Source organism: Limulus polyphemus, unplaced genomic scaffold (assembly GCF_000517525.1).
Source record: "Limulus polyphemus unplaced genomic scaffold, Limulus_polyphemus-2.1.2 Scaffold17, whole genome shotgun sequence".
Taxonomy (NCBI): domain Eukaryota; kingdom Metazoa; phylum Arthropoda; class Merostomata; order Xiphosura; family Limulidae; genus Limulus; species Limulus polyphemus.
In genome coordinates, this window is record NW_013665627.1 from 1,251,847 (window position 1) to 1,278,000 (window position 26,154).

At 33.5% G+C, this 26,154-nt stretch overlaps 1 protein-coding gene across 1 annotated transcript in view; it reads right to left on the reverse strand.

The window, feature by feature from the left end:
• The window catches only part of LOC106457557 (protein dachsous-like), a 145,193-nt gene that overhangs the window by 39,972 nt on the left and 79,067 nt on the right, over nucleotides 1–26,154 (reverse strand). Inside the window, exons 5-8 of the mRNA XM_022383724.1 lie at nucleotides 22,968–23,143; nucleotides 21,450–22,275; nucleotides 17,935–18,213; nucleotides 5,520–6,524 (exon numbers count right to left, since the gene is read on the reverse strand). Of these exons, the coding sequence (XP_022239432.1) occupies nucleotides 5,520–6,524; nucleotides 17,935–18,213; nucleotides 21,450–22,275; nucleotides 22,968–23,143 (2,286 nt within the window). The remainder of the gene's footprint in view (nucleotides 1–5,519; nucleotides 6,525–17,934; nucleotides 18,214–21,449; nucleotides 22,276–22,967; nucleotides 23,144–26,154) is intronic.

Genomic DNA, 26,154 nt, shown 5'->3' on the forward strand with positions numbered 1-26,154 from the left:
AACCTGTATTTTGGCGAATGCTCTAGCATTTAGTAGATATAGGGTAGTCTGGTATATAAAAGAGGGTGACAACGTGACAATAATGTAATGTGTGTGTAGATAGTGAGTAATTGATCTGCGGTCAGAGAGTATTATTGAGCAAGTTCGTTGATATAGCGTTTGTTATAGAGCGATTGTTGAAAATAAGTGTATCGTAAAGTTGTATTCGGAAAGAATAAACCACTTTTATTAAGTAAGGACTTGTGTCGCTAAAGTTTCGTCGGAACGAAGTTACGGAAAGTTAATTAACAAACGGAGACGTAACAATATAAAGCGTCTCGACCACTACCGTGTCTGTTGTATCCCAGCTGGCCTAACGATCCCTGGTGTTGAGCGAAATGCTTCGTTGGCATTGGGTAGAGCAGACGTAGTTTGGTTTTACATATTATTGAGTTCTCAAATTTCACTAATAAGTTCTTATATTATATATAATGCTAAAAGTATATAAGTTATTTGATATCCTATTTTATAGAAGGGTAATAAAAAAACTGACGAATTAGCAAGTCAATCGTCCTAGTTAGCTTGAGCTGAGCCCTCTTGTGGCTCAGCGGCATATCTGAATGCTAATAAAGTCAAAACTCTGGTTTCGATACCCGAGGTGGGCAGATTATAGATAGCACATCGCATAGCTTTGTGCCTAAGTTTTTAATGCATTGACTAGAAAACACAAATATGCTAGGATGGGTGTGTTCAGGTCATTTATTACTAGTTTAACTGGTTCACTGCCAAGATCAATGACCTTGGCTCTAGTTACGCACTTTTTTATGATAGCAGCGTTTTATTTTCTTCTCGAAACATCCGAAAAGTACACAAGATTTGAACACAAAAAGTACAAAATACTATGTAGAGAGTGCTGGTTCCTCCTATTTATCTTAAGGTTCACTGCAAGTATTTTACAAGGGAATGTTCCCACAATTTCAATGAGCGAATTTCCGTCATTACCAAAGAGTTAGAGTAGAAATAATATATATATATAAAATAAGCATTAAAGTAATTTTGGTAGAGTTCCCGATGTCAGTCCTAGTTGTCACCATGACTTTAAGGTGACAACTAAGACTGACGATGGGAACTACCAAAACCTCTTTAATGCTTATTTTATATTAAATTCATTATTGTTTTATAGTGCTGATTTTAATCACCTGTTAACAATTAATGTAATCAATAGTATTGGAGCTATGTATTTCATTATATATACACACACATATGTATGTAACAACACAAATCATGTAAACATTTCCTGGAATTTGTACTTACACTGATGATGACATATAGTTTGCTTAATCATATCTTTAGAACGATCATTGATTGCTAAATGAATTAACTTATATATGTGGATATATAAGTAACTATGTTTCAAAGCTTTATTTAATATCAGGTTTAAAGGGAATGTATAAGTGTTATAACAGAGCATGCGTTTCTGGGGTCAAATGAGGCTATTTTAGAGCAGAGAATCCTATGATAAGAACATCTTATTGTAACATTGTTTTTTGTTGACAGGTTCTTTTATATTATCTGGTGTAAATAATTCAAGTCCAGTCCACATGATGATAATACATTTCGTCCTTTAATGTTTCTACAAGCTTGAACACTTGTACTTTGCCTTAACGCGTAGTACTAGGTTACAAGTGACGTTAACCTACGTAAAACAAATCAACTTACTTGTACAACGTAACCCAATACGCGTAATAGTAAGCACAGATTACAAATACTTCTCGCAAATGTTCTGACTGATTCTGCTCTCTATCTTGAGAAAACCTCTCTATACTTCACAACTGTCTCTCACTTATAATCTGGCTTCGAATGTGCAAGAACACTTTGCATCACAAAGTCAAATTCAATAAAAAAAATGGCGGAGGACTACCAATGACTCTATACAGCGCGGATAGTTTTGCTGTTTAGAGGATTGGCATACCTTAACTACATCAGCTAGAAGCACTGTTCCAATTTCAATATGTAGTTTGAAACAATTTTAGTTTATATGTGTGGGGGAAAAAACTCAATATCTATCATGCAGTAAGAAAAAATAAAACGTCAAAGTAAAGCAAAAACGAACTTCTCCTTTGCTCTTTCTTGCCATATTTTCCAACAAATGCAATGATTTTTGAAACACTGTATGTAAATTACACGACATTCAAACATTACGACATTTCACTTGTTTCTCAGCAACAAAATAAACCAGGAAGTGTGTCGCTGTGACGTTTATATCACTTATATTTAACTTTTATTCACGTTTTAAAAATGAGCTTTCACTCGTAAAAATGAAAATATAAAAATATTTCAAACAGCGTGTCCTAGGATATGATCGAATCTGAAACGCTCTGTATATTACACTGTGACTTTAATTATGAGTATGGACTTAAGATTGCATACAAATCACATGTTTCTGAATGGGCCCTACCAGTTGGATGATTTGAAGTGGGCAATAGAATATACACACTAAATATATTGTAACATTGACTAATCTAGAATTTGACAGAGAACAACCAAAACTAGTGACATTAAACGTGTAATTCATGTAGCACTGGAAGTGCTATGTGCGTGTGAAAGAAGAAGTGATATCTATCACAAAAATTTTGTCACTGTGAGAAAAATACCAAGTTATAAAAGGAGCGTAGTCAAATAAAGTGTAGATAGATACATAAACCAAGTGACAAGAAAAATGTAGGTAACTTTGTAATCTACTATTAGTTGTGTTATTAATAGTATTATTAACATTATTCATCTTATTATTATCTAATCAAAAACACCTTAGGTGTAAAAAAAAAAGGTGCAGCCAAAAAAGGATTCTACCACCATCATGCCCCAAATTAAACAAACAAACAAAAAAAAAACGCGGCCTGGCTATGAACGAATATTTGCTGTAAAACTATTATCAATGCTATAAGTGTTGCTACCAGTTTGGCCGCCAATTTTGATCTCATTCCTTTAAGTTGCACGCTAAAACCTTTTTTGGCCACACCTTTTTTCGCATCTAAGGTTTTTAAATTAGATTTCATTACTTTTGTCAATACACACCAAAGAACCACACCAACTAAGAAAGTGATACTCGTTAGTAACTAACATTAGCCTTAGGATCACAAACCTATTATTCGTAACAGACCTTTACTTTACAGAACGAACCAAATTCTTTAAAATATATGGTGGTAGTTTTCCTCTATAAAATAGGTGTTAATAGCTACCTTTATACTAATGCCATGGAATTTAGAGTAACAGTTTCTTGTCATCACCCCCATGCAATCTGTACAGCCATATCAAGCATCGTTTTTTAAGCTAATTGTAAAAGCTAATATCACGTAACGCTAAACGCTCTTTAATTAGAATAATTTGATAACATTTAGCGAATTTGTGCTTAAAAGTTGGCAATGAATAATGAATAATAACCGTCCACTCCTATGATTCTTTCGAAACTTAAACTAGAAACTGCTTGGCCTAACTAATACTTATGTATCTGCATGGTCTTTCATTTTATAGTTTTGCTGGTCGAAATCAGCCGTCTTTAATTCCAATGACAAAAAACTAGAAACGGTTCATTTTTTCTCTTAGGTGAAGCTGTAGTAAAAACGTTAGATCGATAGCTGACGTTACTTTTTGCGTAGGCGTGCGCAAAAATTTTCGTTAAATTTGAACGGTTTTTGTTGATTAACTTTGCACATGTGACTTATTTATACACCAAATGAGACTACTAATTGTAGGTTGTAAATATATATCAATGTAACAAATTTGTAAATCAAATCCATAAAAGTTAAGTACGTTTTACTACCAAATAAAGTTTTCGTAATTTTGGTGCGAAGAAGAAAAAATGGAAAGAAACTCAATCAAAATTGGAGACGTTATATCTCTTGTATTTATTAATGGATTGCCTTGAAATCTGGTATGTGAAGTAAGATTCCAGTAGAGCACATCCACTGCAAATATATGATAGTTTGGATTACCACAGTCCAAGCTACAGAAGGTAGAATATCGCTAAACTATCACTCCTGTTAATAACACACAGTGTGTCCTGCAAGTTTTTTTGTTGTTGTTGTGTTTTTTTTGTTTTTTTGCCACAAGACACACGGTAGAGTGTCTTGATTAGAGATATTTAACAATGTTCATACTGCTATCTTTATCTTCATCCGCTTGAACCAAACACACAAGACAAGTTAGAAGAAACAATTGGAGCAGCCTTGGCCCACACCAAGCACATAATTATCATTGAAAAAGCTGAGATGTAGATACGAGTTGCAGTTTGAACAATGTTGAACACCTTATAATGATATTAACATTACTATAATATTAATAGTAGATAACAAGGTTTCTTCATTTCTTTCTTCTAACTTATTTGGGGTGTCTGATATTTAGACTTTACATGGCTAGGCTCTTTTTATAACTTGACGTTTTTTTTTCACTTAAGTAATGTTTTTGTTATCGATATACACACACACACACACACATATATATATATTTATATACCCTGTAGCCTAAATCATATAACTGCAGCTTTTAGCCAAAAAATTTGATCGATAATAAGTTTCTTATTTTGTATCATTATCACAACAATCTTGATTCAAAATAAAGAAATCTTTAATCGTATTTTCTATCTATCTATGTTAACAACAAAAAACTCGAAGTTCAAAAGAAAATTTACTTATTAAAATGCTTTATTTAATTTGCTCTGTATGCTAATAAAAATTCATTATTACATCGTAGGCACATATATAATACAAGAAAAAAAAAACATTGCCAAAATGCGCAAAAGCCCTGTAGGCTAAGACACTAGCATTTTAATTTTATTGGTGTTAAATAAAACTATGTTCTTATGCTTATAATTTAAAATATTTAATGACATTACTTATTACTTTAACTTATAATTTTGGTCGTTTACATTAAAAACACTGCATTCTCGTAATATTAAAAATTAATTTTCACTATTGTGTGCGATTGTCTTATAGCAAAGCCATATTGGGCTATTTGCTGTGTCTACTGAAGGGAATCGAAACTCTGATTTTAGCGTTGTAAACCGTAGACTTACCGCTGTCTTATCGGGGGACCATTATTTAGAAAGTACTTAGTTCCATCGAATTATTTATACAAGTTTAAAATATCTTTACTCATGAGAACACTGTAGATTACCTATCACACAAGATTAACTCAAGAGTAAACTTCTTCGCTGTTACTAGTTTTTCCTACACTCATCAACGTGTTTATATACAAGTTTACAAAAAAATTTTATTAATAACTCTGAAAACAAAGAATAAGAGAAATGAATGAAACTCTAAGAAACAGTCATGATTTATTTCTATTTTTCTCGTCTAATGGTTGGCTTAAAAAGGTATCAACGTTTATCATGAGCTCTGGGCAAACAAGAAATAATTTAAAATACCTCATGTTTCCATTGTTTTATTATTTTAACCATGGACAATATAGAGAGTTTTGGTAATTTGCTTTCAACTGTTAGAACTATATGTTCATAACTTTACTTTTTCAGATAAGAAACCTACCTGTTTCATAATCTACTGCAAAATTCCCATTTTCATTACCACTGGAAATGACAAACGTAACCCGACCATTATCCCTTGAATCAGCATCCGTTGCGACAATGTGTACGAGAGGAAAACCTACTGGTTCATCCTCGAGAATATCAATGCGACTACGTGTTTGAAAGACAGGACTATTATCATTTTCATCTTCCACAATAACTTTACAAGTAGCACTAGTAGAAAGGCGCTTTTCGATTTCTCTGGCTTGATCTGTTGCAGTTATAATAATTGTGAATTCAGGAAACGACTCATAGTCAAGTTTCTTCGTGAGAGTCAAAGCTCCAGTATTGCTGTCCACCCTAAAGATGCTCGAAGGTGATTGATGACTAATGGCATATTTCAACTGACCGTTGACTCCACTATCTTCATCTGAAGCACTAAAATTCCATATCAATGTGCCTTCTTCAACGCTTTCCGGGACAGAAAATATGATCGGATCTGTTTTAAACGTTGGAATACAGTCATTTATGTCTGTAATATACACTTTAACACTCATCACATTGCTGCGAGGATTTGTTGTGCTACTGTCCAGTGCCTTCACCTGTAATGTGTATTCAGATGACATTTCATAGTCCACTTCACCAACAGTAAACAACGCTCCAGTTGTTTTGCTTATATCAAATATGCCATACACATTTCCACTAATAATAGAATAAGTAACTCGCCCATTTTCACCACCGTCTTGGTCAACAGCTTGTACTAACCCTACTTCTTCGCCGATGGGTAAGTTTTCAGGAATACGGAAAGTTAAGGTGGATGTTGGAAAGGTTGGTCGATTGTCGTTGAGATCCACCACCTTAATCGTAAGTTGAAGTTGAGCCTCCAGAGTAGATAAGCCATTGTCACGAGCCACTATTGTAAGCACGTATTCATTCTGTTCCTCATGATCCAGTATAACTTTTGTTGTGATGACACCTCGTTTTTGGTGGATTGCAAACACTCCTGAACCATCATTTTTTTCAGTGCCTGACAAAAAGATTAAAAATTATATTGTTAACATATTTCAAATTTCTCTTTGCATAATTGTAATCGTTTTATCAAATTCAATACACCTGTTATTGAAGATTTACACTCTGTTGGGAAACTAATAATTGCAACACTATTTTAAATTAATTATAATAAGTTATAAGTAAAAAGTTTTCTCCCCATTCCTTTTAATTTGTCCATTACGGATTAAAAAGGAGGTGATTGTAAAAATAACAGATCTATCTTTTGTCTGCCCAAGAGACCTTTCGCTCAACACCAGAATTCGTCTATCGGGTCAGACGATGAGAGATAGAATATCCACTGAAACGCCATGTATATGTGTAGTTAATACTTTAACATTTACGGTTTAAACGCCGAAAGCTGGCGAAGCATTAGTAACCAATAGGACTAAGATTTGTGATAGAAATCACGTTAACTAAAGATTTTTTATTTGCACATTTCTCTAAGTTAGTTAATTGTGGATTCAAAATCAGAGGTGTGTTTTTATCACAAATCTTGGGCCCATTGGTGTCTAATGCTTCGCCAACTTTCAGCATTTGGACCTAACTTTTAAAGTAATAGGAAAAGCGACAGCCAAATATATATATGGTAAAAAGTAGTAAAATGTATGTATTAAGAGTTATAAATATATTGGAAGTTGAAACTATCGACTATTTGGGTTTCGAGGTTGCTGTTATATATATATAAAGATATATATTTTACTCTCAACCGTATTAATAAACCCATAATTTATAATAGTTTTGCCCAGTTTCGAGTTTTATTTAGGCCTATCATTTTACCTTAAATTTCTTAAAAGTTATAAGTACCTTCCATTCTTTGAAAAGTTGGATATTCAAAATCCAAAACTTTAAACTTAAGTTGGATTGGATATAATTTTAATTACTCCATGTCAAAGGCATATAAACGAACAAAAGATGGATCGTTATATCCTTTAACTAATGATTAACTGTAACGAAAATTAGATATAAAACATACATTATTGACACTTACATACAATTATACCGGATCTTAAAAAAGAAGACCGTTATTGTAAATATATCAAGATCAAAGGAATGAATTATTACGAGTAAATATAATCAACTCATAACGCAGTGCATATAAGCATATGAGACACAATGTTAAGACAGCAGAATTTTATCCAACAATTCACTGACATGTATTTTGCCGTAGTTATGATTCAAGCCGTGTTTTGGTCTAGGATTTCTTGTCTTAATATGTGTGGCTTTATTTATTTTCTTTCTTGTGGTGTTTGATTCATTTTCAATAAGCTCACTTTTATCTAATTGAATTTTTTTTTTCTTTGCGACAAAACCAATATTCAGCAACATTCAATTTTACTTCATCATAAAAGGGAGTAGGCGTTCTTTTGTGTTTATAAATACCAATCTGAGAAGACCTGCTGGTTCACCCAATGCTATGCTTCCCACAATAATATTTTATGCTATAAGTGACATTTATTTGTTCATGTTTAGGTACCAGATCTTTGGTCTTAGTTTAAATCGTATTTCAAAGTTTTTTTTTAAAGATGACATGAATATCATGTCTTATACAAAAACATTAGTAACTATTGTGAGCTACATTAATAGTCCTCATAAAGGGGATTTGGTATAAGTCTTCATATGCAATTTAGCAAGTCAGTTGACAACCGTGGCCGATATAAAGTCGCTATGGAACAACATGCATCAGAACTATATGTTGACATTGTTTGGAGTTCATTGGTAGTGTGATGCAATCGAAAACTGGTTGCTTTCGAGAAGATGGTGTAACAGCCCTTTCCGAAGCCAAATATTCATACGCTCAGATAATGAACATATTTTAAGACTGGAGATTTAGAATTTCCAAAACGTGGGTACCCCTTTACTTTAATGGCATTGGAAAAACTTGGGACATCGAGACCATCTAGAGAGAGATCAGCAACACCAGCCATGATCAACAAAGTGCGGCGTATTGTAACAGGTGAAAGTCCATAAACACAAAGGTCAGTATCAAAAGTCGGACGTGACAATATGGACTTTAACGACGTATTGAGGCTCCAAAATCGTTTTAATAAATCATATTTAATCTCTATATACCTAAGCTCGTCTCGTTACCAGTTTATCCATTCCTCTGAACAAACAGACTCCTACCTTAAGAAATTTTCTGATCTCATATAAAACTACATGATGTAGAGATTACTGATGATGATATTTGAGTTAGTTTTGATGTCCAATCTCTCTTTATTAGAGTTCCAATCAAGGACACTGACACAATTATTCGTATGAGCATTGAAACTTTTACGATTTTAACATCATGATAAAGTTTATATAAATCTCCTACCAAAAAAGCTTAGATATATGCCCTCCCACTTCTTACTTTATCTGTAAAAGCTAAGTTTTATCACACACTGGACGAAATATAAATGGGCTCTCCTTTTTCTTCTATTGCTTGTCAAACCTTTATAAAGGATCTAGAAGAACGAGCAATTACCACATCTCTTCTCAAACCTTCCTTATGGTTACGATACGTTCACACCATACTTACGATTTAGAACTATTTTTCGTACTCTATGATAGTGTTCAGTGATCATCTAAACAACCAACATCACAAATGAAATGGAAAATGACAATCGAGCGTCTTTCATACTCTGGTAATAGAATAGAATAGAAGGAAAAATACATGCAAAAAGTAGACGTATACAGATTAGTATTTAACGTTGGATTATTTCTAACGTACTCGGGTTTAGAAAAAGAAAAGTGTTATCATATCTCTTTTCTTATGTGCTCTCCGTCTTTGTGACCACATCTTCTTAGAAGAACAACATTACATTTCGTATTATTCTGTCAAAACAATTATTCCACTTTGTCCACCAACAATTAAGGACTGCTATGGAACGTCAACAAAGTCCTAATGTTAAAGTAGAAGGAAGAAATTACCACCAACTGCCGTATTGCCCTCCATTCCTGAACTTGGGCCTAAACTTCATCGTATTTGTATAAAATATGGTATTCATGTTATCCTTAAAAAGAATATATATAGTTCTAAAATAACATTTTAACAAAGACCAAATATCTTGTACTTAAAATTGAAGAAAGAAATGTTATTAACTATAAAAAAATGTAATTGTGGGAAATAGTACATTGAGAAAGCCAACTGACCTCTTCAGGTTCGTGTTGATAAACGCAAAAGACCACCTACTTCTTTTTGTGATGAAGCAAAATCTGCTGTTCTGAACTCTCCATCTTAAATCCATCCCATGCCGAGGCAGCACATTGGGGTCGATGTTATAGTCCGGTATCAATGACATATGCGGGAGAGAATGATGACACACTCTTCCTGTACAAGATGCCAGTCAATCACTGATTAACTCCCAGCTACCCGCTGGTAACCATCATATGGTTGGATAGACTGAGACAATCGGAGTGAAGTGTCTTACTCAAGGACACAGTAAAACGGAGGCAAGCCTCAAACTCACAACCTTCCGACTACGAGTCCAAAGCACTTGTCACTGGGCCACGCTGCCCCCATTTTTTTATTTACGGAACCAATAAATACTATTTGTTAGCTTCGAGTACTGTTTACATTTAATGTTCGTTTGACAAGTCAACCCCAGTATAACCTTGTATAAGCAAATCTTTATAAAAAACCCTAACAACATCTTGTGACCCATAAAGCCCATTAAACAGCTCCCAACAGTGTAATTTTAGAGTAGCTTACATCCGAGATAAATTACTACGACACATGTTACAGTTTAGCTATAGAATCGGGTAGCAGTACAATACAGCAAAAACAAATTTTTATAAAGATACGAAATAGTAATAAATAAGAAATTCCGAAAATACCCGAATCGTATAACATAGATAAAATATTGGTACTCTAATTAAAATATAATTGTGTTAAATTTAACAAAAATAAAAATGATATAATTCAGTGGTGTATTGAAGGAGTTGCAAAGTGGGGGTGCTAGAAAATTAATATATGAATACAATTTACAGTTGCTATACAAGTCAATTATGTAAAAGTGGAGTTCCGACGTCTCTGTATATTAAACATACTATGAGGTGTGTCTAACACAACTAATTCAACTTTAATTAACCTCCGTCACTTAAAACACATGGAGGGCGAGCAACAGGAAGTAATAAATAAGGTTAAACCCTCAGTAACAGCCGAAAATGTAACGAGATAAGGTTCGAGAAAGTTCACTAATGATAATAAGACAGTAGTCAAAATAATAATTAAAGTAATTAGCAAAAAAGTAATTTAACTTAACTAATAACGTTATCTTATGTTATGTAGGGAAATGTTCTATAGTTTGTATCAACTATAAAAAAACTGTAAAAGAAAGTTTATAACTTCAAAATTAAAGTATATGTTTTGATGAAAACTTTGAACTTGGATATTTGATGAAGTATTCTAACATTTAAATGCAGATAATGCCATTTGTTTTTCGTTATGTCTATTTTCAGATGGTGAATAAATGTGCAAAAATATATAGAAAGTAGACGTATACAGATTAGTATTTAACGTTGGATTAATTTTATCCTACTCGGGTTTAATTAATTTGTTCGGCTGTATAAAAAAAAAAACTTTATAATTAGGCATAAGTTTACCATCGATAGATCTACAAGCGCGACTAAAATGCAAAGTTAGATTATATATATATATATATATATATATACATATATAGCCCTTTTTACTACGATTTGTTGTTCATGAAAATTCTAGTTCAAATAAATATAAATCTGCAACTTGGGCTGAAGTTACTTTGCATAAGTATTCCTTATATTCATTGGAAGACATGTTGGCCAAGTTGCAAAAATTTGTTGTCCAATGAAAAATAAATAGCCTGCAAGAATTCGTTTAATGTGAAACAATGACCATTTTTACTAATGCAGAACATTAATTTACCAGAATTACTACAATATATTGATTTTTTTATTAGTTTTTGGTTCTTTTTTGTGTTTATAGTTCAGCACAAAGCTACACAATTGGCTATCTGTGCTGGGCCCTGTTTTTAGCGTTACAAGCCTGCTGACTTAATTAGCCCCCAGTGGCACAGCGGCATGTCTTTTTGAACACAAAACGCTAGAAACCGGGTTTCGATACCTGTGGTGGGCAGAGCACAAATAGCCCATTGTGCAGCTTTGTGCTTAATTACAAGCAAACAAATCAAACTGACTTAATTAAATCACTGTGTGTGGGATATTTGATGAAAGATTTAAAAAAATTATCAATAGAACGCCTGGTGCGAAGATTACTAAAATTAAAAGTTTCTTTTTTTTCATTTGCCTTAAAATTTTAATTTTCCCTTGGTATTCAATGGAGTTAATGATGATAATGAATGGATTAGTACCAGTTTTCTCTTTGATAATATTGCAGTATTTCTTTAAATGCTCTTTAATGTATTACAGGCTATTAGCAATCGCAATAAACGTGTATTTGTACGGTGTTTTAGTAGTTTAGGAATCCAAACTAATTCATGTATTACACCATAATAGTTGTTGATCATGCAATTTGATAATATAAATAGCGTATTAATCACTAAGCTATGTCTTTTGTATCCCATCCACCATGACAATTCCTGGTATTGTACAAAGTATATAGAAGATGTAGTGTGATTGACATATTGTTATACATTCTTCATTGCTTTCAATCATAAGTTCTTAGATAAAAGTTAACAAAATGTACAACAAAATATGACAAAACTCTAATGTGTTTGTGTATGATATTTTCTATATCGGTTTGAACGTGCTTTTACACCTCGTTACCCGAGGGTTTTAATGTTTTTATATTAAACCCTAGTTCTTCACATAAAGTTGCAATATAAGGAAGGCTGTTGGTGGGAATGATGACGTATGTTATATCTAAATAACCTAAATGCTCGGTAACTTTTTTCTTGCTCACATAATATGTACTCGATGATGACTAGGATACGCTGCCATAAAGCTGCCCCCCCCCACATATATATTTGAAATAAATGTAATTTTACCCACTTCAACTTGTCTGAGTTTTTAATTAAGTGTTCATTATTTTTAATAACGGAGTTCTTTAAGTATGTTATACTTTTATGGACTGTGTCTTTTAATCTGTTTAGCCATTTTCTGAGTATGATTACTTTTCAGTTTCATTTTTTTGTCCATTTATGTAAAACTTTATAGGGTGATTTACTAATTATGTCTTTAGTGCATGCATTTCCAATTAATTTTAAGACTTTCCCGGAACTTAGAACATTTGCTCATTAAAAGTCGGAAATCATCATTATCTACGATATTATGGCTTTTGGTGAGTATGTACGTGGTCAATAGAAAAACAAATTTATTAGGAGATGAATTACATTCGCATATAAGAGGATAAAAATATCGTGTAAGTCCGCATTAGTTATGTTGTCTAAGACACTATTTTTATTAAAGATTCTACTGTCAATGACCATTTTGCAAGAATATCTAATAGTTGGGTATTTAATTTTACAAGTGTTAGGTAAAAATTGTTGTATAGAAGTGTCTCTAAATAAAGAGTCTAATTTATTATGTTGGTTTGAATATTTCTCTCACCCTATATGCAACCACATTGAGAGTGATTTCAAACGTGTAGCCTATTGGTATATACAACAGTCTTTGTCTACATATACGTACGTCTAGATAGCATTGTCCAATAGATTATTTTGTATTTCTGTTTGTGGCATGTCAACGGCGATACTTCACAAGATGGACTGACATGGTCAAGTGTGGAAATAGTTTTGAAGGACTGACAGATCTACTAGTACGTGAACAGTTCATTATCACGTGCTCTACTGACATGTCACTGTTCCTAAAGAAGAGAGCACCAAAAAACGTGGATGAGATGAACAAACTGACAGAATAGTATATGGAAGCTTATGGAAGGAATATAATTGGCAAGTCCAAAAATAAACAGTTAAAGGCGACAATAACTCAATGGACAAAAGGGAGAAGGTGCTATATTTGTTATAAAATGGGCACATTGCGAATGAGTGCAAGTCTGTCGCCAACAAGCAACAGCAGAAATATCAACATAAAGCAGCTGGAACTACCTACAAAATGGTGCTGGCAAGAAACAAGAAAAGAGTGACTATCACCATGGATACTGTTGCCAGAAGAAACAGAATAGAGACAACCCGACAGATTCACCACAAGAAGGAAGTGCTGTTTCCATGATGACGGGCAAGGTACATCTGTGTGTTTTAATTGATGGAACAGTGAGAACGTTTCTCATAGCAAGAATAAAGGTGGACACTCCATACTACATGGAATACCAATGAGGCATCTATACTCACTACAAGAGCTCAATGAAAGAAAAGCAAGGAAGACATCAAGTCCCTGCAAGTCTCAAAAGGCGACATCCCAAATGTAGGTTTACGGGAACTGAAGGAAACACAGAAGAAAGACCCTTCACTGCAGAAACTTTGGAACAGTGCCAGGGGGAAAGTGGAGCACAAAACCAAAGGGAAGAGGACAAAATAGAGGACCGAATAGGACTACTATACAATATATATATCAAAGTGGTTCTACTGGGGAAGCTAAACACATCGAAGGCAGCCACAAGCATTTTTATGACAAGATTGCCAAGGATTGACGTTTCAAGGTTGGACAGCAGGTCTTAGTTCTGCTACCTACAGCCAACAACAAATTCACCCCCACCTACAGTAGAAAGGACCTTTTCATTTGCAGGAAATGGTCAACAGAATGGATTTTAAGGTGAAAGTGGACGGAACGACCAAGCTCTACTACGATAGGGAAGAAGACCTAACGGGTGCAGCTATTGAGGCACAGATGGACATGGTAGGTGTATCTGTCATAGATGCAGAACCAGAAGACAGTGAATTTGTCTTAGAAGATGAACACCTACTAGACCTAAGACCACTGGGTGGAGGTGAGACATACAAAGATGTCATCATCAACGAAGAACTGACTGGCCAACAGGAGAAAGATGTACAAGATCTACTGTGCCAGTATATAGATAGATTAGGCAAGACAGACCACATGCAAACAAGATCAAGATTAAGACAGGGGATCCTGTCAAGTTGTAGCCTTGTCAGATGGACTATGCGAAGAGACCAACAAGGGAACTGCAAAGTGTGATGCAGACTTTATGATTACATGCATGAATAGTTTTTGTATATAGTACGAAAATATTGTAAACATTCTCCTAGAAGATGGGCTTATTGTTGGATATACAAGACTGTTCAGTTTAAGAGTTATTATTTAGTTTATTTAGCGATTTAATATTTAATGATTATCTATTGTTCATGACAAGAGTGTTAAAAGTTAATTATTTTAAAAGTGATAATTATGACAATTTCTTTACGTAACTCAGTACGAATCGTACATTGTTTATGTTGTTTAATTGTTGTACTAGGCTTTTGTAATATTGTTGACGTCATCTTACTCGAAGCCTCTAAGTCTTTTTAGTTATGTTTCATATTGTTGTTGCTAGAGAGCTAGATATTTCTATATTTTTCTGTCGCGTGTTATAAATACATGCAGATGCAGAGAGGAAGTACAAAGTTAAGCTAGTGAAAGTGAAAGTAAAAGTGAAGTTAAATTTGTGTCAATTTAGCCATAATGGGTGATTTGTAAAATGTGATAACCAGTAGTGTGAATAATATTTGTACTTACGTTTGACTGGTTTTGATTATATTATTTGAAAACAGGTGGATTGTGTGCTGTCCGTTTATTGTTCAAATTCATCGTTAACAAGTCACAGATACTTACTGTAAAGAATCCAGCCTTATAAAACCTGGCACTGACTATTCTATAATATCAATATAAGTATTTTAATTTTTATCATCTTTTCTGGTACTTTTGTTTCAACAATTTAATCTAAGTATTTTGCTGTTATTTTCACTTCGCGTATTGTTAATTTTTCAGCTTACCACTTTTGGTTGCCTTGAGACAAGAGTGAAACAATTTGTTATGAGATTTGTTTGACAAAAAAGTTTTCTTTAACAGTTTTTCTTTGTCGCTTACTTTCATATCTTTTCAATACCACAGAAAGTGCATGAAAAGGGTCATAGTGTCGCATTCATCAAATGATTTTAGATTTAATTTTAAAGAAAGGCTTATTCGAACACAATGCCATGTTTTGAATTTAATTGACTTCCTGATATTAAAATAAACCTTTCTTTCGTCCTTAATTAAGTAAAAACAACTTGATGTTAGATGAAAGCCTTTACTTCAATTCACCTGAAGTCGGCCTGATTTTTCAGAAATTTCACACGGGCATAATGTGTCAATTTTATTTATATTTTATATGTTTTTTATCCATTGTTATTGATGTTTCGCTGTATTATTTTTTTATTGTCCCTCAGTTCAAGCTTACGTTTACGATCTATACAGTCATAATCTTAAGTGTGGCACATTGTCAAACAAAATGATTTCATTCTTTTTTGAGCTTTTATTATAAAAACATATCAATTAACCAATTAAACCCCGAATCTAAAAATACGATTCTGTTAAAACCTGCAATAGAAGTATAGATATAAATTCCTTTCATCGTCACCATAGCGAATATTGAAATATCTGGGAATCTTAACTAAAAAGAAACATAAGGCTGGAATGATGTTAGTAACAGACTTAAGTCAGCTATTGTAAAGCTACACAAAAGTAGCGAAATTTTAGTATTAAATAAAATAGTTTATGTCAAGTAATAATAAATTTACAAAAATATGTTTTTTCTTCTTCACACTCCTCTTAATTTGTCCATTGCGGCTCAAAATCTGGTGTGTAAAAATTAGCATTTCACATATGTTTATTGCCTTCTCCCACAGTACCAGAACTCATCAGCTGGGATAAACGATGAAAGACAAAAGATCCTGTGAAATACTATTTATACATGCAATACAATACTTCAACAGTTACGTTTTTAACACCAAAAACCGGCGAAATATTGGAAAACCAAATTAAGAGCAAAGTGGAGAAGAAAAACAACTGTAGTTAACTCGTTTTTATAAGAGTTGTTAAGCCTATTGATTTTCCAATATTTTGCCGACATTCGGCATTTAAACAGTAATTAATAAGGTTCACTACTTTGTACGGATTTAACTAGAGTATTTCATTTAAAATTTAAGTTAAGAAAGGGTATTTTAATCATACAGAAAGTAGTATTGTCAAGGAGGAAGAATATCGAAAAAATCATCGAAGATACTTCATGTGATATCTTTTTACTGAGTCTTCAATGGATATAGACTGATCATGTTCATTCATTGTTTGTTAAAAATGAAATTATACCCATACTTTGCTTCCGTAGAAAAGTCCTAAAACCTATTTTACAACTAATGAGCAAGAAAAAGTGTTTTTCAAATTTCTAACGACTAGAATTTATGAATTAAAAGTTATTCACTAATATAATATTATAAAAAATACAAGATATTAAAAATTTCATTTCAAAATGCATTGTTACTGCGCTTAAACAATTATTATGTAACAACATATGTCAGCATCATGCATCATATTTTTTTCTTACTTTCTTATTGTTTAGCTCGAAAGAAGATCATTTCTAGCTACAGTCAAATTGAAAGATATGAGTATAGATTAACATTTTGCCCGCAAAAACCATAGGCTAACATTTCTCTTTGTTATCCCAAAAAGAATGCCTTCAAAATTGTCCAGCAGCATGTCAGAACTATAAGTCGTTGATACAATCGCAGGTTTTCTTGAGTGCTTAAATTCATAATAGTTAATTTGATTTGAGTTTCTTTACGCTGTAATGATGTGACATTAATTTCATATACAAATATTTAAATATCTAAATTAGCAGAAAGTCTATAATAATGATCATTTTAAGTCTAAAACAAGCTACCAAAAATACATAGAATATATCCTATCTTGAAGATATAATCATTTTTACAATAAGAAATAATACTTTTTAAAGAAAAGATACACTTCTAAATCGTGATTTATCTACTCTTTTACGAGTAGAAGATCTGGAAATTAAAGGCTAACGTCAGTTAGAAACCTGTTGGATTATGTTCCAGTAACAGATACCGATAATCAGAGGTACTAAGAGACTTTAGAAACACTGGCCAAAGAAACATTAAAATTTATTTTGAATGAGGCCAAGCTGCCAGGAAGTTAGCCACTAACAAATTTGTGTGTTTTCTATTTTATTTCATTTTAACTCTTGATTTCTTTACAGTTAAATTATTTTTATATTACAATATTTAAAGTTCGTAACTACTGGAATATGTATGTATGTGTAAAGTGACTAGTCTAAAGATATTTCACTTATACTGGATAGAGCATATGTAATAAATTGTTTGACATCGGTCACAAAGCTAAGTTTTCGAGAAATTCACGAATACTGAGAGTCCTATTTGAATGTCTAAACTATTTTCTACCATGACTCATGTAAGTTCACTAATCCTACTAACATTTTGTCGTACACTTGAGAAACTCACCTGGAATAACAACATATGTGATAGAAGCATTTTCTCCTTCGTCGGCGTCTGTGGCTTGGATTTGTGCCACTTCAGTCCCGACTGGCTGTTCTTCACGTACGGCGACCACTTTATCTGTAGGTTCCACAAACACTGGTGCGTTGTCATTTTTATCTGTAACCTCAATTGTCACTACTGCACGGTTTGATCGTGATGGTGATCCTTGGTCGCGCACCTCTGCAATAAGCTCGTAAGTGGATGTGGTTTCTCTGTCTAATGTTAGTTTAGTGAAAATTTCACCTAGAAATAGAAAAGTAAATAAAAGCTTTAGATTACCAAACTCTGCGACTATAATACAGCTTCATACTTGATATGACACATGAAAACTTAAGTTTTCACTACAGATTTCGATAGTGAAAAAAGAATAGAAAGAGGGAGTTTCACATAATTCAAAACTCCGATTTCCAATGCATGACACCACACATATTAATTATTCATATATATACATGTATATATAAAACGAATTCCATGCTTTTTCTTGAATCTGTGTAAACTAGAAAATAATGGCTGTATTATAGCTTTTGAAAATAATGACTCGCGTTACAAATGTTTTATCTTCGAACACTATCATCCTCCGGTAAGGTGAATCAGCGGTAAATTCACGGCCTTGCAATGCTAAAATCCGACGTTCGAATCTCATCATTCGACAGAGTGCAAATAGCCCACTGAGTAGTTTTTTTTATTAAGAAAACAATAACCGGACACTATAAAGAAGCCTAATCAAAAATTACTTTCATACACTTATGTAGTAACTTTCATTCTTAAAAGTTTATTTTGCTGAAAAATTATGAAGGTAGTAAGAATGCAAAGAAAGCGAAAATTGACAATAGTATTAGACTAAAGCATAAATAATCTAAATTATTTGGCATGTAACGCCCAAGCAATCGCATTTCCTGCTTGTGCTTGAGGCATGACTTTTCTACACTTAGCTAAATTTCATAAATGTTGTAATATTAAAGTTTGAGAAACTGATAACATGAGCTCGAAAGAATAAATTGGTGCATGAGTGACCTAGTGGTAATCGTGTCAGTTACTATAAAAACTAAATCGCACTCTGCACTTTGTGATCGTGGGTGAGTTATAAGGACAACGGTCAAATCCCACTATTCGGTCAGACAAGAGCAGCCCAAGAGTTGGCGATGGGTACTGTGGACTAGCTATCTTCACTTTTAGTTTATCAGTTCAAAACTAGGAACGGTTAACGAAGACAGCCCTCCACTAGCTTTGCGCGATTATCCGAAAACAAATAAATACGTTTACGTTCTTTTGCCGGAGCCTGAGCGTGGCCTGGTTGTCAGCGTATCGAACTGAGGATGCGAGGTTCTTGGTTTCGAAACGTGGTGCTATCGAACACTCTTTGAAATCTTGGCTGTGGCTCCAATATAAGAGCGAATGTAAATCCTGTTATTCATTTAAAAGTAGCCATTTCAGACGGGGGGGGGGGGTTGCCGACTGTTATCTTTGTCTAGTTCGCAGTTGCAAATTAAGGACGGCTAGTTTAAATCATAGGGTCTCTGACCTCGCTGTTTAACTCGTTGTGTGCGTAATGGGCTGTTCAGGTAAATGAACAAATAGACAATTCTTTGTTAGATTATCTAAAATCGCCGCTGTTTGTGCTCGATTAGAATAGATGTGTTTCATACCTGGGTAGATTTAAGACTTGAGTAACTTGTAATGTTGAATTTTGAAGCTGTTGTGCATTTGAGTGTAAAATACTCAGAATTGTCGTGCAAAGGTACACAAGGGCTTTTTGCGCATAGCAATTCCCGATTTTAAACTGATAGACTTAAGGGAAGGCAAATTGTCAAAACACCTACCGCCAATTATTGAACTGCTATTGTTTGACGGAATAGTGGGATTCGACTATTACTCTTATAGCGCACGCTCGGCATTTTTGCTCGAACGAAACGCTAACCACGAATCCTGTGATTCACTTCTCGGCATATTAACTACTAGAACTCGCCCGACCATTTCAGTAAACGATTAAACTTTGCACAAAAGTAATCCGATATAAAACATATTTGGAACTGTAACGTAAGTCATGAACATTATCTATCTATAATATTGATCGATTTACTAGAAAATACACATAACCAAACATTAAATTGTTTGTTATCTCTCTTTTAATAATATATGGAAAATTAAAAATTGTGTATGAACTTGCAGAGAACTAGTTAAAGTTAAAACATGATATTCTAAGTGCCGTCTCTAAATATCTGACCATTTTTGTTGATATATGTTAGTGGCAAATAAACTCTTTAGACAAAAACTTGTTTATATTTCCAAACTAACTGATGAAATATTCAAGAAAGCTGGATTTGAACTTATCTAATTAATTATTTTTGGAGCATGATTTCTGATTGGAGAAAATATAAATATTATCTTTAATATGCCTGTTGCGGTACACAGTGTTAAAGGATAACTCTAAATAAAATAGTGTTGGTATTTAATTCTGGAAAAGTTTAGCACAGGAATAATAATGCAATTATTAACTTCAGTAATTGGAAAGTTGCACTTAATTTTAACAAACCAGTTTTTGTATTTGTCAGTATCGAAAAACAAAACAAAAAACGCTAAGTATATAACGTTAATTTTGTAGTCTATCATTTTTGAACTTTCATGGTTTGAGTTTGGGCTCATAGTTTTAAAGCTAAAATTATTCATTTTTCTTGTTAGGGCATGAGATTTTTGGTTGATCGGTTGGCGTTCCTGGAATGATTAATAAATGTCTTGATAAGTAATTACCTTGATTTCGCGACTTAACTCTGCATGCTCAAATCCCTAAAATGTGGTGATCAGTGTTCACATTATGAGATTCACTTTTGAATGTTGTAACTTTCAGACTTCCAAAACCACAAAAAAGAAGAAGAAAAGAAAATAATTTTGATATAACTTTTCATATATGCTATCAAAGTTGGTCGAAATTGATGAGGATCAATCGATACTTTCTTGTTCTTTGTAATGTAGCCAGAAATTTAGATGTTTCAGCGGTAAAAATAACCAGAAGTATTAGAATAAGAGCAGTATCAGACAATGTACTCGAGATGACCTTCACAACATCTTTTAGTAAAGGAAGCAATGGATGAGTTCATTCACATCTGAATCACCATCTTCAAAGTTAACAACAGCTTTTGCTTCCAATAGAAGTGGATATGAATTTTTCTTCTTCTCACTTCTAGTTTTCTTTGTATTACTTTGCAAAGGTAAGAAAGCAGGTCATAATAACAAATGTTATTCTACTTAAAATCACTAGATATGTCTACACATAGATAGCATTTATAATCATAAATACTTTCCACGTTTCCCATTACATGAAAATATTTTGTAAATAACACTATTTTAGGTTATAATACAAATACACATGATAGTATTCAACTGAATTTGCTCGATGATGAACCACTGGAATTTTAAACTAGTGAAGTATGCGAGTGAATAAATTAAAACAGTATGTTAAACTAAAGTTAATGTAAACAAACCTGTGATTGGGTTTATTTGAAAACTGGAATTTGATGACAATAAACTGTAGCGCAAGGAAGCATTATTCCCTAAATCCTTGTCATGAGCGGCCACAGTTCCGACAAGTCTTCCCTTTTCCGTGTTTTCCTCCACTGTGAACAGGAATTTCTTTTTCACAAACTGTGGACTATTGTCGTTGGCATCTAAGACTCGAACAAGCACAGTTGCACTGGCAGATTGAGGTGGATCACCGTTGTCCACCCCTAGGACACTGAGAGTGTAGCTATTAATAACCTCTCTGTCCAGAGTATCTTTGAGATAAAGGTATCCGTTATTTGGAAATATGCCAAATTTTTCTTGATCTCCACTGGTGAGTTTATAAGATAGTCGAGCGTTGTTTCCAGTGTCTCTATCCGTTGCAGTGACCTGCAGAAACTGCGAATTGATGGGCAGTGATTCCAGGATATTAACTTGATAATCTGGCTTCTCAAACTCAGGGATGTTGTCATTTACATCTTGTACATCTACTGTAAGGGTCATTGTAGAACTCAGTGATGGCACCCCAGAATCTACTGCTCGTAGCATCAGAATGTATTGACGTTGTATTTCGTAGTCGAGGTTTTTCCGTAGCGATACAGTACCGATATTATTGTCTATGCTGAACAGGTCATCCGAATTCTGGATTATACTGTAATGAATTTCACCATTGGCCTCACTGTCCGGATCATCTGCCTGAGCTACATATATAGGAATGTTAAGATCAGTGTTTTCAGGAACGCTAATCTTAAAAGATGTACTCTTGAACTGGGGAGCATTATCATTCACATCTCTGATGGTAATATTCACCTAAATAATAAAGAAATATTTCTTTTTTGAATTTTCTTATTGATATTAAGAGTGTCAAAAACTACCTAAATAAACATTAACAACAATGATAATATCATTGGTTTAACACGATTGCAAAAATGAAGTAAAAGGAAAAACGAGCTGGCATAAAAATTACCTATTAAATACTAAATTAAGACCTATATATATATATATATATATATATGTATATATTAACAACTACTTATCAATTGGTAAAGAAAATGACTTATAATGTTTGTTTTGAATTTCGCGCAAAGCTACACAAGGGCTATCTGTGCTAGCCGTCCCTAATTTAGCAGTGTAAGACTAGAGGGAAGGCAGCTAGTCATCACCACCCACCGCCAACTCTTGGGCTGCTCTTTTACCAACGAATAGTGGGATTGACCGTCACATTATAACGCCCCCACGGCTGAAAGGGCGAGCATGTTTGGTGTGACGGGGATTCGAACACGCGACCCTCAGGTTGCGAGTCGAGCGCCCTAGCCACCTGGCCATGCCGGGCCGGCTTATAATGAAATTGCTAAGAATAATTCATATTAATATAAACTGAAATAACCTAGAAATTAACTGATGTTAATGAATAACCTGTATGTAAACGAGTACATAAATAGAATTGAAGAAAAAAGACTAAACTGAGATTATTGTAAACTACTATACGTTTAAAAAATTACCTGAGAGTGATCATAAGATGGAGGTTGACCGCTTGTTACCTGGACATTCAACAGAAGAACGGAATGTATCTCATGATCAAGTGTTCTTCTAGTGGTGATGGCTCCTGTAGTTGGGCTAATATTAAAGTATTCATCAGGATCTCCGGAATAAATGGAATACCTGACATCGGTGTTATCTGGCAAACAATAAAAGTTCTTGGCGTTAGTGTCCACGTTATAAAACTTTAGGTAATTAAAATTATTTTGTTTCAGAGTAAATACAAAGACTTTCAAAGAGAGCATACAATAACATAAGATATTATAATATTCTGAAGTTAATCTTAAGGAAAATCATTATTCTTCGTCAATAAATTGTCTTTTTAAAAGTGAATATCCATGGCAAAAACAACGTTTTCGCATACCAACATTACAAAACATTAAGAAACAAAGTAATGCAGAAGATAATATTTGAATAAACAATAGTGGTTAAAATTATTGTAAGGAAAAGAAGAGAAAAAAAAAGGTTTTATTTCCGATTTTTCACATTTTCTTATATTCACTAAACGCAGTACTGTGCAAAAGTATTAGGACAAGAGAATATTTTGTCATTCTTTACATTTTATGGGGCTAATTCTTCCGTGTTATTACGTAATGTAAATTTCAACACTATGATAATGCTTCACTGATCCCTGTTGACAACTGAATGATCCAGGGTGAGAATACTTATCATTCTGTAGAATTCCCATATACGTGTACCAAGGGTATGTCATAAAGGTTCTGCTTGAATGAACATACTGATCAAATTTAGGGTCTGAAATAAGTGTCATGGTACCCCATGCAGTGTCTTAACTATATAGAAAGAAGCTAGCAAGGAACTAGCATATGGTACCGGTATATGCTAGAAAAATCAATTTAGTAGCACTCCACAAATAAACCTTGATAAAAATAGTGTTTTACACTACATCTTAAGTTTTGTTGTCATGCCACGGCCCAAAAAGCGTAAATAACTATCAGTAGAGCAGAGAGTTCGCATAAAAGCTATACGTGATGCTGGTTGGACTCTCCAACAAATTGCTGCAGACTCAAATGCTCCCCAAACACTGTCAAGTACACCATAGATCGTGAGACTGAGACAAGTAAATTTGAAAATAAGAAAGGAAGAGGCAGAACACTTAAATTCAATGATAGTGATGTTAAGAATGTTCGTTATGCAGCCTTCGGGACAAAAGGAAGACTGCTACTGATCTCAAGCATGAGATAATCGACCATGTACCAAATGACAGAAATGTGTCCAGATCTACAGTATCACGAAGACTCAATGAGAATGGAATATTTGGTCGTGTAGCAGTTAAAAAACTTTTATTTCGATCTCCAAATATTGTCAAGAGACTGAAATTTGCTAAAAAGTACAAAAACTGGACTGTTAATGATTGGACAATGGTGTTACAAACGGATGAGTCCAAGTTTGAAATATTTGGTTCAAAGCGTAGGTTGTACGTCCGGCGGACGAAAGGTGAAAGATTCTTATCTCAATGCACAGCACCTACCATGAAGTATGGGGGAGGCAGTGTGATGGGTGTTTTTTTCTGAGGCGACAGGAGAAATTTTTGAAAAAATAGATGGAATAATGGACCAGCGCAAGTACCATCAGATACTGATCCATCATGGTATACCCAGTGGTTTGCGAATTATTAGTAAATTTTTCTACTACCAAGAAGATAATGACCACAAACACTCATCCAATGTATGCAGAAATTATTTAGCTAAGAAAGAAGCTGCTGAAGTCATTCAAATGATGTAATGGCCCCCACAGAGCCCCGATCTCAACCGAGTTGAGCAGATCTGGGATTTGATAGACCAAAAACTTGACAAATCAAAAGTTACTTCAATGAAACTTTGTGGGAGTGTATTAGAGACATTTGGAGTAAAATCCCAAAAGACTCTTTGATTAAATATGTTGCAAGAATGACTGAAAGACTGTCTGCAGTTATTAAAGCAAAAGGGGACGCATAAAATATTAACTATTTTCTGAACTCAAGCACTTTCACTGAGTTTCTGTTGTACTAAATATGAAGATTAATATAATGTTGATTTACCTTCCACTGTTCTTTGAAATCTAATTTTTGACTTTGTCTTAACACTTTTGCACAGTACTGTAAGAATTCTTTTTTTCTGCTCAGTTTACAGGTAAAAAAAATTAATATCCGTTTCATTAGCTACCTTAAGTATCACCTTGTTCCACAGGAATTTAAATACAAGTTATACTGTAGTAATAAAAATATTTTTTGATCAATTTAGATGAATGTTGAAAAAATGCTCACGATATTTGATGATTACTTATATTAATCACTTGTCCAGCCGCTAGTTAGCATCGATACCCAGGGTTAAAAAATATGAACCAAACTTTCATTATTTTATTTTTCTATTGTTAAATGCACTCATCATAAAATTCTTAACTATATACTTATCTTCATTTTATTTCATTTTATTCCTTTTATTCTTTGCTTAGGTTGTAGTTGGTGTTTTCTTAGTGCAAAGCTACACAATGGGCTATCTGCACTCTGTCCAACGCGGGGAATCGAACCCCAGATTTTGGTTTGGTAAGTCTGTACACTTACTGCTGACTCACCGAGGGACAATTACTTTGTAATTACTACAAGGGAAACTACGTTAGATTCGGCTATACAAACTACCGTTTTGATGGTATTTATGTATTATATTAAAATCAGTAATGAACTATAACCTGTTTATATGAACTGATTCATACACATTCTAATAAAGAAGGATAGATTAAACAAGTGTAATTTTTATCAATATTAAATATGTTTAAAAAATATGAACATCTGAATCACTACTGCAGGTGGTTTATCTTTGCTACAGGACTTCCTGAGTTTTAAGCTAAATGCACTGAACAATATTTAAAGGCTTGTGACATTGAAACTGAATTTGGCGTATTTTTAAACATTATAACACTCCAAATATGAAAAATAAACATTTTATTTTATGACAACATTCAGTTCTCTTCGGTAATATTATATATTTTTTTTCAACTATGATCTGGAACTGTGAGAATCAAGTCCAAATTCAAAGATAAAATTACTTTAAAAAGTAGATTGTGTTCAGTTACAATAACTAATGTAACGAATTTATTATTATATATTTATTTTAATATCAACATTTGTTTAGATTAAGTTTATATTTAAAAACA